General features: G+C 51.7%; 1 protein-coding gene across 1 annotated transcript in view; it reads left to right on the plus strand.

Moving 5' to 3' along the window:
* Positions 1-14,606, plus strand: part of DNAJA3 (DnaJ heat shock protein family (Hsp40) member A3) — a 15,071-nt gene extending 465 nt beyond the window's left edge. The window contains exons 3-12 of the mRNA XM_014936221.1: positions 71-219; positions 634-717; positions 1,494-1,700; positions 2,766-2,918; positions 4,345-4,492; positions 8,299-8,363; positions 9,331-9,459; positions 9,904-10,019; positions 10,739-10,836; positions 14,264-14,606. Of these exons, the coding sequence (XP_014791707.1) occupies positions 71-219; positions 634-717; positions 1,494-1,700; positions 2,766-2,918; positions 4,345-4,492; positions 8,299-8,363; positions 9,331-9,459; positions 9,904-10,019; positions 10,739-10,836; positions 14,264-14,286 (1,172 nt within the window). The 3' untranslated portion in view covers positions 14,287-14,606. The remainder of the gene's footprint in view (positions 1-70; positions 220-633; positions 718-1,493; positions 1,701-2,765; positions 2,919-4,344; positions 4,493-8,298; positions 8,364-9,330; positions 9,460-9,903; positions 10,020-10,738; positions 10,837-14,263) is intronic.
* The last annotated feature ends 253 nt before the right edge of the window (positions 14,607-14,859 follow it).

Consider the following 14,859-nt stretch of genomic DNA (forward strand, 5'->3'; position numbering starts at 1 on the left):
GAGGGCCGGGCGCCTTCCCCCGCCGCCCGCCCTCCCTCACTCCCGGCCCCTCTGCCCTCCTCTCCCGCAGGGACGAAAAGCTCCGCCGCCGCCGCCGCCTCCTCCTTCTCCTCCTTCTTCCACAGCAGCGCCGCGGGCCGCGCCAAGGAGGACTATTACCAGGTGCTGGGGGTGCCCCGCACCGCCACCCAGAAGGAGATCAAGAAGGCCTACTACCAGGCACGTCCGACCGCGGGGCTGCCGGGGCCGGGGACCCGCCGCCTCTCGTGTACGTCTGTCACCTTAAGTGTCCTTCCAGAAGGCCCTGGGGTCGGTGGGAGGTTCAGGAGCAGCTCGTGTAGTTCCTTATGTTGGGATGATAACGGAAAACGTTCCCTAAATTACAGATAGTGAATGCCCAGCTCTGCCCAATGCCTTTTTCCTGGGGTGTGAGCCATGCTAAAGTAAATCACCCCTCCCTGCCTCTAATGGTTTGATTTTTATTGCTTAGCTGGTGGGATGATAACGGAAAACGTTCCCTAAATTGCAGATAGTGGATGCCAAGCCCTGCCCAATGCCTTTTTCCTGGGGTGTGAGCCATGCTAAAGTAAATCACCCCTCCCTGCCTCTAATGGTTTGATTTTTGTTGTTTAGCTGGCAAAGAAGTACCACCCTGACACAAATAAGGATGACCCTAAAGCCAAAGAAAAGTTCTCTCAGCTGGCAGAAGCCTACGAGGTAATAAGCAGGATTTTACCGTGATGAAAAATATGGGAGGGTAGATGTGGGGGAGACATTTATTGTGTGCGTTTCCTGAGAAACCATGGCTATTTTTTGATGCCATGTACTTCAGGCTTGAGTGCCTCTGTCCCAGCAGTGTCTTCAGGAAATTGCTTTGCCCAAGCATCTGATTTAGGGGGGTGTCTTTTGGGCTCTCTCAGTTTGTGCATATTCTTAGGAATGAGTGACTGGCAGGGATGCTGTGGTCACTGCTGTGGAATTGCTGGTAAATAAATAAACAAGCCAATCTGTGGGCAGTACAAGCTGTTTGAGGCAGAGGTGCCTGCCCCTGGGCACCCCCAGCCCCGTTTCTTCCTGCTCTTCAGCTTGTTCAGAAACCTTCTTGTGCTGGTTTTTGCTCTTGTGGCTTTTCAAATTTACTCCAGCACTCTGAGTAAGTCAGAGTCACTTTCATCAGCTTTCCCCTGATATATTAATGCTTGAATATATAATGTAAGTTATTCTTCTTATGAATTAGTAAGATCTTGTTGTTTTCCTGATGACAAGCTGAGACATACCCAGGAATGAGCGGCTTTTCAGTAATTTGTGTGCTGCTGAGAGCTGGGATCACCCTCCTCATGACAAGAAGGTTTGAGAACGTGGGCTTGTGGCAGTAACGCCAGTAGCCTTGAGTTCTCCGGAGAGAGGCCGCTCTGCAGACGGGCTGTTTGCCAGTGGCTTGGGATCTGTAGAGCATCCTGACGATCACTTTTTGTCGTTCTTTTGCCTGAAAGGTACTGAGCGATGAAGTGAAGCGGAAGCAGTACGATGCCTACGGCACGGCTAGTTTTGACCCCGGCGCGGCCGGAGCGGGCGCTGGGCGGCAGTACTGGAGCAGCGGCCCGTCCATTGATCCGGAAGAGCTTTTCAGAAAAATCTTCGGAGAGTTTTCGGGATCCCCTTTTGGCGATTTTCAGAATGTCTTTGACCAGCCGCAGGAGGTATGAAGGGCGTTTTAGCTTCTGAGTCATGAAAGTGAGAAATTAAAATACTCGAAAGCTGGGGAGGGATTGTCTGTTGCAGATTGCTCTGGGAGGGAGCTTAAGCAGAGAATTTGCTTCTGGTGAGCGTCCCATGGTATGGATATCACATATTTTTGGTAACCTGTGTAGATCCATCCTCCACAGCTCCAGACAGAATACTTTTTTCTGGACTTCAGCTACTTCACCTGGTGTTTACCGACACCAGTTGATGCTGCCAAACAATTCCATCGTTGTAGAGACACCTTTTCTGCTGTACATTGATTTACATATATCTGCTTTGATCTGTAATGCAAAAAACCACAAAATACCTTTTAGCCATAAAACAAGCCTTCCAGCGTTAGGTTTGGCTGCTTAATTGGCTTAATTTTGCAACTTAATTGGCTTAACTTTGCAGTAGAGCCCATAATAAAATGAAACCTATGTCTTGTACTGCAGCTCAACGCTCTGTGGAGCGCTGTCAGTGTTGGTTCATGTGCTGCCTTCAGAAATGCTTGGTATTTGGTACTTCTGGCTTTACTAAAAATGACCTTTTTATTATAAACAGAATTTCCTATTTAGTGCAGTCATCTTTGCTGATGACTTCCCTTGGTAAGTACAGAGTTTGCTGAGGAAGAGCAGACGGTATCGTTGGGATTGAAAGGCTGTCCAGCCCTGGCCTGTTGCTGCCTTCCCATTAAACACCACCTTGAGAAATAGTAAGGGGGTTCCTGAGAGCAGAAAAACGTTTGGCTTGTATTTTTTCTTCCTTTTTTATTTTTAGATCCCATTTCTGCTACTTACCTGCTCATCAGAGTGGTGTAATCATCATTCCTGTAATGTCTGCTGTCTTTTTTGTACCCCTTTTTAGTTATATGAGGTAGATTATTGCTTCCTCAAATGAGGCAGGACCCCCTGTTTCTTCCCTCTCTCTACCACCTGGATGTATTTTGAGCATTGTTTGATATTTGGGCCTAAACCAGTTTCAGTCTCCTTAAAAACCGGTCGCGTAGCAGCTGTAGATCGGTGTCGGTGTTTCCTGTACAGTACATCATGGAACTGACCTTCACCCAAGCTGCAAAAGGTGTTAACAAGGAGATTGTGGTGAACATCAACGACTCCTGCGAGCGATGCAATGGCAAGGGGCACGAGCCCGGCACCAAGGCGCAGCGCTGTCACTACTGCAACGGCACCGGCATGGTGAGTGCCTCCTCAGACACAGGTTCTGCTGTGATTTTCCTTCCTGGGGTGATTCAGTCCCTCCCACAGGGACAAATTCTCACTGCCGTCATCAGCTTATCTCGGGTGAAGCTGAGTTAATGTGGACTTGATGTTAATAGGCACTAGGAAGATTTTCTTTCTATTAGAGTAGTGCTCTGCCCAGCTCAAAGCACCGACCTTTGGGGCTAGATCAGCTGGTATCATACATCCAGCAAACCATTTTCATATAATATAACAGTCCTGAAATTATTTGGGCATTAAATGGGATATTTTGAATTGAGGGTTGGAGGATGATAGCCTAAGGATAATCATGAAATAAGAAGATCTGTGCTACTTACAGTAAGTAATGAGCCCCTCTGCTGGGAGGGGGGGCTGAGAGAGTTGGGGGGGTTCAGCCTGGAGAAGAGAAAGCTCCGGGGAGACCTTGGAGCCCCTTCCAGTCCCTAAAGAAGGGGGGCTTCAGGAAAGCTGGGGAGGGACTCTGGATGAGGGAGGGGAGCCCTAGGAGGAGGGGGAAGGGTTGGACCCTGAGGTCCCTTCCGGCCTGGGCAATTCTATGATTCTGAGAGCGTGCTGATGGCCTTCCTCACCAGAGAGGATAAAATGAGTGGTGGGACTGAAGAAGACTTGCTGCTTTGAGACCGCCCTGGGTGAGCAGCCTGTAATTTCCCTGCAGTTTGTGGAGGCTGCCCAGCCTTCCTTAGTCTGGTGCCCTTCCCTAAAGAATTCCCTAGGGATTGAAGTTACGAGCCTGCTTGGGGCGTAGCGATCACCTCGGAGGTAGGATAAACGTGTCCTGACACCTCCTTCCTTTGGCCACAGCTCCTGGGCTCCTGAGGAGAGTGTCACTGGGCTGCTCTCGGTAGGGTTTGGTCAGAGGACACTGGGAGCTCTTCCTACCGTTTCCTCGTGTGCTTCAGTCCAGCAGGTGGCATTCACAGTTCAGCCCATCCCTTAGTCTCCATAACAATTTCCTGAACGCTGGCAGTAACTCACCCAAGTGGATCATCCTTGGATTCCTCAAAATACAGACATTTGCATTTCCTTGTGAAATAGCACCGTGAGGAGCTTTGTTCCTTCTGGCAAATTACAGCCTAGAGATGGAAAGTGTCACGTTTCCCTTCCCCTCACCACGAGACACTTGCTCATAGCGGTGATGGTTTCCAGTGGAAATCAGAGTGCGATGGCGATCCAACCTGCTCCAGCTTCTCACGAGCAGCAGCCTCTTTGGATTTCCAATTTTTGTGCTCCACCCCTTGCTAAAGGACGTGACTGTCCCTTCAGGCTGCGTGTGCCATTAGGGGGGGGCTCAGATATGCAGGGCCAGGGGTTGGCAGTGTTTTGTGGAAGTGAAAAGTACCGTCTCGATACTAAATATTTGTTGGATCTGTGTTTTCTTCCCCAGGAGACGATAAACACCGGCCCCTTCGTAATGCGCTCCACGTGCCGGCGATGCAGCGGTCGCGGCTCCATCATCACAACGCCCTGCGTGGTGTGTCGGGGCACGGGGCAGACCAAACAGAAGAAGACAGTGATGGTTCCCGTGCCAGCTGGTTAGTGCTGGGCTCGTGACCCCCTTTTCTTTTTAAATAACTATAGTTATTTGCTTCCACTCGGCCAGCAGCAAGGTGTTTGCCTCCAAAGCATGGCTGGTCCCTGCTGGGTACGAATGTGGGAGCATCGTAAGGATGCTGCAGAGACATGATCTTTGAGAACGAAGCAGGTTGATAAGGGCTAGTAAAGAGAGGAACTTTCTGTCCATGGATACAAATATCCCTTCCCGAACTGAGGTTTCAGGTCTTGCATAAATCATTCTAGGCAGGTTTTAAAGAGTGAAGGTCTCAAAAGGTTTCGTTGCCTTGGGCCTTTCATTTGTCCTTGGTGAAGCTTGGGGAGAAGGGTGGGAATCTTGAAAGCCTTAGCTTGGCTCTGTGAGCTCTTATCTGGACTTCTGTAAGGCCTTTGACATGTTTTGCTGCAGAGACGTGATCTTTGAGAAGGAAGCAGGTTGATAGGTGCTAGTAAAGAGACAAACAGCCCTTCCTGAACTGAGGTTTTGGGTCTTGCATGGATCCTTCTAGGCAGGTTTTGAAGACTGAAGGTCTCAAAAGGTTTCGTTGCCTTGGGTGCTGCAGAGACATGATCTTTGAGAACGAAGCAGGTTGATAAGGGCTAGTAAAGAGAGGAACTTTCTGTCCATGGATACAAATATCCCTTCCCGAACTGAGGTTTCAGGTCTTGCATAAATCATTCTAGGCAGGTTTTAAAGAGTGAAGGTCTCAAAAGGTTTCGTTGCCTTGGGCCTTTCATTTGTCCTTGGTGAAGCTTGGGGAGAAGGGTGGGAATCTTGAAAGCCTTAGCTTGGCTCTGTAAGCTCTTATCTGGACTTCTGTAAGGCCTTTGACATGGTCTCCTGCAACATCCTGCTCGCCAAATTGATTTGCTGGGTGCACTGTTCAGTGGATAAGGAACTGGCTGGCTGGTCGCATCCAGAGGGTAGTACTCAATGGCTCAAAGTCCAGATGGAGAGCACTCACAAGTGGTGTCCCTCAAGGGTCCGTGCTGGGACCGATCCTCTTTAACAGGTTTATCAATGATATAGACAGAGGGATTAAAGGCACCGTCAGCAAGTGTGCAGATGACACCAAGCTGTGTGGTGCTGTCGATCCACCAGAGGGATGGGATGTCATCCAAAGGGACCTGGACAGGCTGGAGAGGTGGGCCCAGGTGAACCTCATGAGGTTCAAGAGCAAGTGCAAGGTTCTGCATCTGGGCTGGAACAATCCTTGCCATCAGTACAGACTGAGGGGTGAGGTATTAGAGGAAAGGGACTTGTGGGTGCTGGTGGATGAGAAGCTGGACATGAGCAGGCAGTGGGCAGTTGCAGCCCAGAAGGCCAATTGCATCCTGGGCTGCATCAAAAGCTGCGTTGCCAGCAGGTCCAGAGAGGGGATTCTGCCACTTTGCTCTGCTCTGGTGAGACCTCACCTGGAGTATTGTGTGCAGGTCTGGAGCCCTCAATATAAGAAGGACATGGACCTGATGGAGAGGGTCCAGAGGAGGGCCACAAGGATGATCAGGGGGATGGAGCACCTCTGCTACGAGGACAGGCTGAGGGAGCTGGGGTTGTTCAGCCTGGAGAAGAGGAGGCTCCGGGGAGACCTAATAGCAGCCTTCCAGTACCTGAAGGGAGCCTACAGGAAGGCTGGGGAGAGCCTGTTTAGAAAGGCCTGCAGTGACAGGACGAGGGGCAATGGCTTCAAGCTGGAGGGGAACAGATTTAGACTGGAGATGAGGAGAGGGTTCTTCACTGTGAGGGTGGTGGAGCACTGGAACAGGTTGCCCAGGGAGGTGGTTGAGGCCCCTTCCCTGGAGATATTCAAGGAGAGGCTCGACGAGGCCCTGGGCAACCTGGTCTAGTTGGGGGTGTCCCTGCTGACTGCGGGGAGGGAGGATGAGATGACCTTTGGAGGTCCCTTCCGGCCTGGGCAATTCTATGATTCTGAGAGCGTGCTGATGGCCTTCCTCACCAGAGAGGATAAAATGAGTGGTGGGACTGAAGAAGACTTGCTGCTTTGAGACCGCCCTGGGTGAGCAGCCTGTAATTTCCCTGCAGTTTGTGGAGGCTGCCCAGCCTTCCTTAGTCTGGTGCCCTTCCCTAAAGAATTCCCTAGGGATTGAAGTTACGAGCCTGCTTGGGGCGTAGCGATCACCTCGGAGGTAGGATAAACGTGTCCTGACACCTCCTTCCTTTGGCCACAGCTCCTGGGCTCCTGAGGAGAGTGTCACTGGGCTGCTCTCGGTAGGTTCTGTGCCTCCTGCTGCTGTGGTGGCCGGTGTTTGGGGATGGTGGCAACATCCTGCTCGCCAAATTGATTTGCTGGGTGCACTGTTCAGTGGATAAGGAACTGGCTGGCTGGTCGCATCCAGAGGGTAGTACTCAATGGCTCAAAGTCCAGATGGAGAGCAGTGACAAGTGGTGTCCCTCAAGGGTCTGTGCTGGGACCGATCCTGTTTAACATGTTTATCAATGATATAGACAGAGGGATTAAAGGCACCGTCAGCAAGTTTGTAAATGACACCAAGCTGTGTGGTGTTGTCAATACACCAGAGGGATGGGATGTCATCCAGAAGGACCTGGACAGGCTGGAGAGGTGGGCCCAGGTGAACCTCATGAGGTTCAAGAGCAAGTACAAGGTTCTGTACCTGGGCTGGAATAATCCTTGCCATCAGTACAGACTAGGGATGAGGTATTAGAGGAAAGGGACTTGTGGGTGCTGGTGGATGAGAAGCTGGACATGAGCAGGCAGTGGGCAGTTGCAGCCCAGAAGGCCAATCCCATCCTGGGCTGCATCAAAAGCTGCATTGCCAGCAGGTCCAGAGAGGGGATTCTGCCACTTTGCTCTGCTCTGGTGAGACCTCACCTGGAGTATTGTGTGCAGGTCTGGAGCCCTCAATATAAGAAGGACATGGACCTGATGGAGAGGGTCCAGAGGAGGGCCACAAGGATGATCAGGGGGATGGAGCACCTCTGCTCCGAGGACAGGCTGAGGGAGCTGGGGTTGTTCAGCCTGGAGAAGAGGAGGCTCCGGGGAGACCTAATAGCAGCCTTCCAGTACCTGAAGGGAGCCTACAGGAAGGCTGGGGAGAGCCTGTTTAGAAAGGCCTGCAGTGACAGGACGAGGGGCAATGGCTTCAAGCTGGAGGGGAACAGATTTAGACTGGAGATGAGGAGAGGGTTCTTCACTGTGAGGGTGGTGGAGCACTGGAACAGGTTGCCCAGGGAGGTGGTTGAGGCCCCATCCCTGGAGATATTCAAGGAGAGGCTCGACGAGGCCCTGGGCAACCTGGTCTAGTTGGGGGTGTCCCTGCTGACTGCGGGGAGGGAGGATGAGATGACCTTTGGAGGTCCCTTCCGGCCTGGGCAATTCTATGATTCTGAGAGCGTGCTGATGGCCTTCCTCACCAGAGAGGATAAAATGAGTGGTGGGACTGAAGAAGACTTGCTGCTTTGAGACCGCCCTGGGTGAGCAGCCTGTAATTTCCCTGCAGTTTGTGGAGGCTGCCCAGCCTTCCTTAGTCTGGTGCCCTTCCCTAAAGAATTCCCTAGGGATTGAAGTTACGAGCCTGCTTGGGGCGTAGCGATCACCTCGGGGGTAGGATAAACGTGTCCTGACACCTCCTTCCTTTGGCCACAGCTCCTGGGCTCCTGAGGAGAGTGTCACTGGGCTGCTCTCGGTAGGGTCTGTGCCTCCTGCTGTGGTGGCCGGTGTTTGGGGATGGTGGGAGCCGTAGGATTCAAATAACACATGGATTGTAACACAAGGTAACATTCCCTCTGTTTTTTCCCTGATGGCAGGCGTTGAGGATGGACAGACAGTTCGGATGCCCGTGGGGAAGAAAGAAATTTTCATTACCTTCAGGGTACGTATCGTTAAATCGTTGGCTGTTTTCGCTAATTAAGTTGGTTCCTTGTTCCCTTCCCGAGGGAGTGAATGGGGGGGACGGGGGAGGAAGAGCGGGTGATCCTTGGGAACAGCTGAGGTAACCTGACCCCCCTGAACTTTGGGAGGTAGCAGGAGATCTGCATTGTCACCAGCGGCCTAGTGTGACATCTGCTCATGAAGAATCACGCTGCCCGTTCCAGGACGAGGCCTTTTACGGCGGCGCACGTTGAAATGCAGAGCAGGTTCTTGGTGCCTCAGGTCTTTCAGCTGGAAAGAAGGAGCCATCTTGAGGGTGGAAGTGCTGAGGGGGGCTTGAGAATGCCCGACAGCGCCATGGACGAGTGTCCTTTTGCAGATAGATGTTAAGTGCTGCTTTTCACACATTTTGTAGCCCTTCTCCTGCAATATCCTGTCACATGTATCTCTGTCAAGGAGAAAATGTTTTTCAGCGCCTTTTTTTTTTGCGGTGCAGGAGGATTTAATTCTCTTCCAGCTTGTGGGGCTCGTCTCTCCGTCGAGGAGAAAATGTTTTTCAGCACCTTTTTTTTTGAGGTGCAGAAGGATTTAATTCTCTTCCAGCTTGTGGGGCTGCTGGAAAGGTGCTTGTCTCCCTCTCCTCTTGTTTCCCTGTTGAGGATATTGGGCAAAGCAGCATCTTCTCTGTCTCTGCAGAATCCTACCCATAACAGTGGGATTAGGGGAGGGAGTTGCTGGGACAGGACCCAGGCATCCTCCTAAGCCTCTGGCTAATGACTGTTGTGTCAAGATCTGTGTTTTTCTGCAAGGCTTGGGCATTAACTCACGTTTTTGTGCAGTTTTTGGACACTAGAGGGACTGACTACAGCATTCTGGCATGTTTTCTGCTGAGAACCTTCAAAGCAGTTCACCATGAGGACTTTGTGGTAGCGTGTGCTGACTTGTCTTTGGAACTGCCTGCCTTTTAGGTTCAGAAGAGTTCTGTGTTCAGGAGAAACGGAGCAGATATCCATTCAGACCTGCTTATTTCGATAGCCCAGGCCGTTCTGGGAGGCACAGCCCGATGTCAAGGCTTGTACGAGACAATCAATATCACGGTAAGTACCATTATGGGGAAGGATTTAGGAATAAATCCATGTGGGACAGCAGAGACTCCTCCTTTGCTGCAGAGGTGCTGCAGATCTCCAAAGTTTGCATTTCAGGCTTCTTCAGGATTGAGTGCCAGGTAGTTTGTGACCTGCTTGGTCCCACCTCCTTTCCTGTGACTGTAGGGACAGGGAGCAGAAGGGCTGGGTGGGTTTGAATTGCTGGGCAAATCCCATCCAAGGTCTACAGACTGTGTGAGGTTCCTCACTTCTTCCTTCAAAAGCTTTTCCATTATTCCTGACTCAAATTCTGAACGTCTCCAGATGCACCAACGTAGCAGATCTCTCCCATCCTGCTTTGAAACTTGTTGGAGAAGTAGTTAATTTTTATAGACATGTAATTAGCATATAAATGGTTAAACCAGAGTAATAAATGTGACACCTCTGTGTTTGTAGATACCCCCTGGGATTCAGCCAGACCAGAGAATCCGAATGAGTGGGAAAGGCATTCCCAAGGTTAACAGCTATGGCTATGGAGACCACTACATTCACATAAAGATAAAAGTTCCGCAGTAAGTAGAGCTCATCCGAGTGTCTGTGTAACCTTGGACTTCTGGCAGAAAACATTGAGAGAGATTTTTTTGGTAGAATTCCTTACTGCTTTATCAAGATCAAGAATTTCTCACTCTGCTTTTAATTCTCGTGTGAGGTAGACAGGTTTTTTTTTTTTTTAATAATACCACTTGGCAACCCAGCTCTAAAAATCCCAAACCCTGGAAATACTCAAGTAGTTCTTCACCTGCGTGTCAGCCAGGCTGCCTGCGCTCCTGTCTGGGTCCCAATTTCATAAATTCGGCATTCTGGCTTGTGATGCCTCTGTGCTCTCACACCTGCGGCTCAGAGGAGCTGAACTCCTTGGCAGCTGCTTTCCAGGCTGCTTGGCCACCCCCTGCTCCTGTGGAAAGGAAACTTTTTCGGCAAGGGAGTTCTTTTCCTGAGATGTCCCTCTGTTACAGCTCCACGTGGTCCTTCTCAGCACTTTAAAATATTTTAGTTTTTCACCACAATTCGGTGACACGCAGCGTGTCGTATCTCTGCTCTTCCACTGGGGCTTATTCTTTGTAGATTGCTCATTTTCAGAGCACCGTAGGGATTCTGAGACTATGCCAGGTGTATTCATCCTGTCCTTCCAGTAGATTCCTCTTGTAGATACGTCTGTCCTTAAATCTGGCTGTAGACACATCTGTCCCCAAAACCAGCCCTAACCAGTGCCTGTGTCTTGGGCCCGCAGGAGGCTGACGGATCGCCAGAGAGCCTTAATGATGAGCTACGCGGAGGACGAGGCAGACGTGGAGGGCACGGTGAACGGGGTCACAAACACGGCCTCAGGTGAGTGGTGGGAGTCGGGGCTCCTTCCTCACGGAGCTGACGTGGAAGCCCAGAGCTTCCTGAGGGCTCCTGGGGAGGGCCTTGAGCCAGGGTCACCTTGAGGCAACGCGTCAGCACAACCTACTGAGCCTGTTATTTCTGAAATAGTTTTGGTGGGATGTTAAGAGGCTGTAGATTTTCTCGAATCCTTACTGGGCGTGAGTGGAGAGCAGGTACTGAGGTTCTCCAGGGTCCCGACAAGTTGTGGTGAGTCTTGTTGTGATGATGAACAAGGGCTGAGCCTCATGAGGTCATAGGGATGTGCTGAGGGCTGGAGGCCCTCTGCTGGGAGGACAGGCTGGGAGAGTTGGGGGGGTTCAGCCTGGAGAAGAGAAGGCTCCAGGGAGACCTTGGAGCCCCTTCCAGTCCCTCAAGGGGCTCCAGAAAAGCTGGGGAGGGACTCTGGATGAGGGAGGGGAGCCCCAGGAGGAGGGGGAAGGGTTTGACCCTGCAAGAGGGGAGATGGAGCTGAGCTGTGGGGAAGAACTTGTTTGGTGTGAGGGTGGTGAGAGCCTGGCCCAGGTTGGCCCGAGAAGCTGTGGCTGCCCCATCCCTGGAGGGGTTCAAGGGCAGGCTTGATGAGGTTCTGAGCAATCTGATCTAGGTAAAGATGTCCCTGCTTGCTGCAGGGGGTTGGACTAGATGACCTTTAAAGGTCCCTTCCAACCCAACGCATTCTATGATTCTATGAACGCCTTCTGCTCCCAGCTTCTGCCCCTGTGCCAGGAGTGACTTGTTTTAGGAGCAGGGGGAGAAGAAGAAGATGTGCTTCAGGCTGGCTTTCTGCCTCAGCTAATCTGAGTGTGGTGGGGACGCTTCTCCTTGGAAGCTGCCGGGGAGCGCTGCTGTCGAGGCTGCTCTGAGCCATTCTCTGCACGTGGGGGAGCCTGGCACAGAAACGTTCTCAGTCTCAAGTGGTGGCTCCAGTCAGGAGATGTCCAGCAGGGTGGGGGGAGCAGAGTCAGCTGGGAGCTTTGTAGAGCTGCTCTTCAGCTCAGGATTAGAAATTTTGATTCAGGAGTTACATGTTTTAAGTTTCAGGGTGAGGTGTTGGCATCGTTAGCGCCTAAAGGCAAAACAGTAAGGCGAGAGCTTTTCTTTTGGTACTGGAAAACAATTTTTTTTCTTTGCTCTTATTGGAACAATGAACCTCTTGAGGCCGGTTGGATTTCTTTAATGCTCAAAACCAAAAAAGGGCTTTTCTGAGCGCGTACAGCCAGGCAGAGGGGAGAGTCTTTCAAAGCTGCTAAATGATCCCAGGGACTTGGGTCCTCTCTACTGCATGTGCCACATCCTGAGGAGTAGAGGCTGAAGTTCAGGATATTGGGAGGCAGAACCTGCTAAATACTTACCAATGTTATGTTTTATCGTGCTTTCCTAACAGAGAAGTGATGTCTTTTCTGCCGAGGGGAAGCGATAAGGGTCAGTGATAAGGGTCAGCCTCGAGGGGGGAAGGGAGAGATCTCTGAGCACCACAAGTTTCATTCCAGCTTTTTAAAGGCATTTATCTGCCAAAGTTATTAAAAAAAAAATAAATGCTCTCCAAACTTGTGTTTTGAGAAGCAAACCTGCCAGTTTTTTACCCCAATTAAGCAGTGAGGTGGGTTAAACCCCCAGTTTGCTGTTCAGAGGGAGGCTGTTGCTGGAAGCCTGTCCTTGCCCTGGGCAGCAGAAGTGCCCCGAGCGCTGGAGGCGTGTTCAGCCGCAGCATTTCAAAGGGTTGCATCAGTCTGAGCTCAGGACTCAGCTGGGGGAGGACGGGGAGGACTGGACTCTGTGTTCTCTGTGCACAGACAGAGCCTGAGGAGCATCTGGGGGTCTTGTTATTGATGGTTTTACTGTAGAAGAAGCAGATTAGCAAAAGGGGATCTCCTTTGGTCTCGCTGTAGCCACTTCTGGAGGGACAAACAACTTCTCAGGACCTGTTTGTACAGGAAAATTATGCTTGTTGCTGTCAGTAAGATTCCTTGTCCAGACTCCTGGAATACTTGTAGCCTTTTTCATTCTAGGCTGAGTTCATTTTCTCCTTGATACTGTTTTGAGCGTTGCTTGAAATGACAAGCAGCAGGCTCCCGGCTCGGTTTTGCACTGCTTTGCTCTAAAGGGTCACCACACAACCATGAGACAGGAGGAGGGGTTGTTCCAGGGATAACCAAAATGTCTTTTTTTTCCCCCATGAAGCCTTCGGCAGGCTTCGGTCAAGCCAACAACTTGCTTTTAGTGGCAGACTCTCCATTCCAAGTGCTTGTTTCCAAAGCCCTGGGGGGTCCCTGGCTGGGTTGTGCAGCAGGAGAATTCCCTCAGCAGTTGGAGGGCAGGGGAGAGGGGAAGGGGACGTTGTTACCTGGGCTCACAGTCTTCTCTTCCACTTCTGGGGTCCGGGCTCTCCGCTGCTTTCACTGCCAGTGGCCCAGTACCGCTGCCAGGTGCAGCCCCGTAGAGGAGGATGCTGGTAAAACCAGCTGATTTCACCATTCCCCATCTAAAATAACCCTCTCACTTCATCGGGGGGGTGCTGGCTACCCGCAGGAGATGTGTCTGACTGCAGCCCTTTGCTGTTTGTGTCCAGGTGGCAGGGCCAGGGCTGGCGCTGCCGCAGGCGGGGATAGGCCTGAGGCTGAGGAGAACAAGGAGGGATTCCTTTCCAAACTTAAGAAAATGTTTAGCTCCTGACACCCCGTGCGAGGTAGGAGGCCTCTTATGTTTTATTGTCGTCTTTTCCCCCCCACCACACTAAGCAGAATTTGCACCTCTTGGGAGGTAGAAGAGAAGAAGGGTTCTTGCACCTCTTCTCGCTTAGCCTCAGGCCTTCCTGCCACGGGTTATGCAAAGCCCTAACTGTCCCCTGTGGCCTGGAGCAAAAAGCCAGAGATCAAATGGCATTGTTGCTGCAGCAAAGAAAAAAAAAAAGCAAACAGCAAAAAAAAATGCTGGATGCATCTTCAGGGAGGCTGCTGGCCTCCCCCTGCAGCTCTGCCTCCTCGCCTGCTTGATGGCTGTAGCCGAGTCAAAGCACCCAGGGCGTTCCTGGTGGTTGGGAAAGCTGAAACGGGGCAGTTCTGCCCCCAGTGCAAAGCCTGGGCTTACTGGGAGGTGTGGGTGGGAATCACCTGATGGAAGGGGGCTTGCAGCAGCGGGAAGGAGTCGGTAAAGTCCAGCAAAGCCCCTGGAATAGAGTGTTGTAACTCGGGGTGCCGTTGGGCTGGCGTTGGCCTGCGGTGAGGGCTTGGCATCATCGACGGGAGCTGCTGGTCCCTTGGATTCCAGGGGCTGAGCCTCTTGTCACTGCAGGTTTCACACTCGTCTGGTCTGAAAAAGCATGATGGTGGGGAGGTGCTGGGTGCCTCAGGTGAGGAAAGGTTGAACTTTTCCTTTCCTTGGGCTGCAGGGAAGCGTTCTACCGGGAACTAGGAGCCGGCAGCGGATGGTCTTTGCGGTCAGGAGTGGATCTTTCTGGCAGCGGGCTCTGGAGGCCGTCAGGCGGCAGCGCAGGGGGACTCCCAGCTGGAGAGGCTACAAACCACCCAAGCACCAACAGTCGTCAGGATACACACACCCACCCTCCGTCCTGGGAAACGGTAATGAAGGAAAACTCCAGCTTTGCAGAAACATTGGTTGCTCCCCAGTCCTTGCAGCTGCTGGAAGCTTATTTGGCAAAAATTAAAACTTGAAGCGTTATTTAAAAGCCAAACCAGTGGAAATGTGAAAAAATAAAAATTGTCCTTCCAGCACGGAGAGGAGCAGTTTGCTGTAGGGCAGCTGAGGTGCCCTCTGAATGTATCACTGCTTCTCTTCCCCCAGGAGACGCGGTGGGTCAGGGGGGTTTAACCCCTGGGTTGTCCCGCAGACGTCTCCCAGGGGGAAGTCTCCCTCTGGCTGGGAGTCCAGAGCCCTGGGGTTCCTTAGTCCTGCTGATTTCCTGCACAGAGAGCAGTGGTGGAATCTGCACTTTGCCTCAGTTTTTTTCCCCTCCACCCCCCCCCC

Source organism: Calidris pugnax, unplaced genomic scaffold, assembly GCF_001431845.1.
Source record: "Calidris pugnax isolate Ruff unplaced genomic scaffold, ASM143184v1 scaffold17, whole genome shotgun sequence".
NCBI lineage: Eukaryota > Metazoa > Chordata > Aves > Charadriiformes > Scolopacidae > Calidris > Calidris pugnax.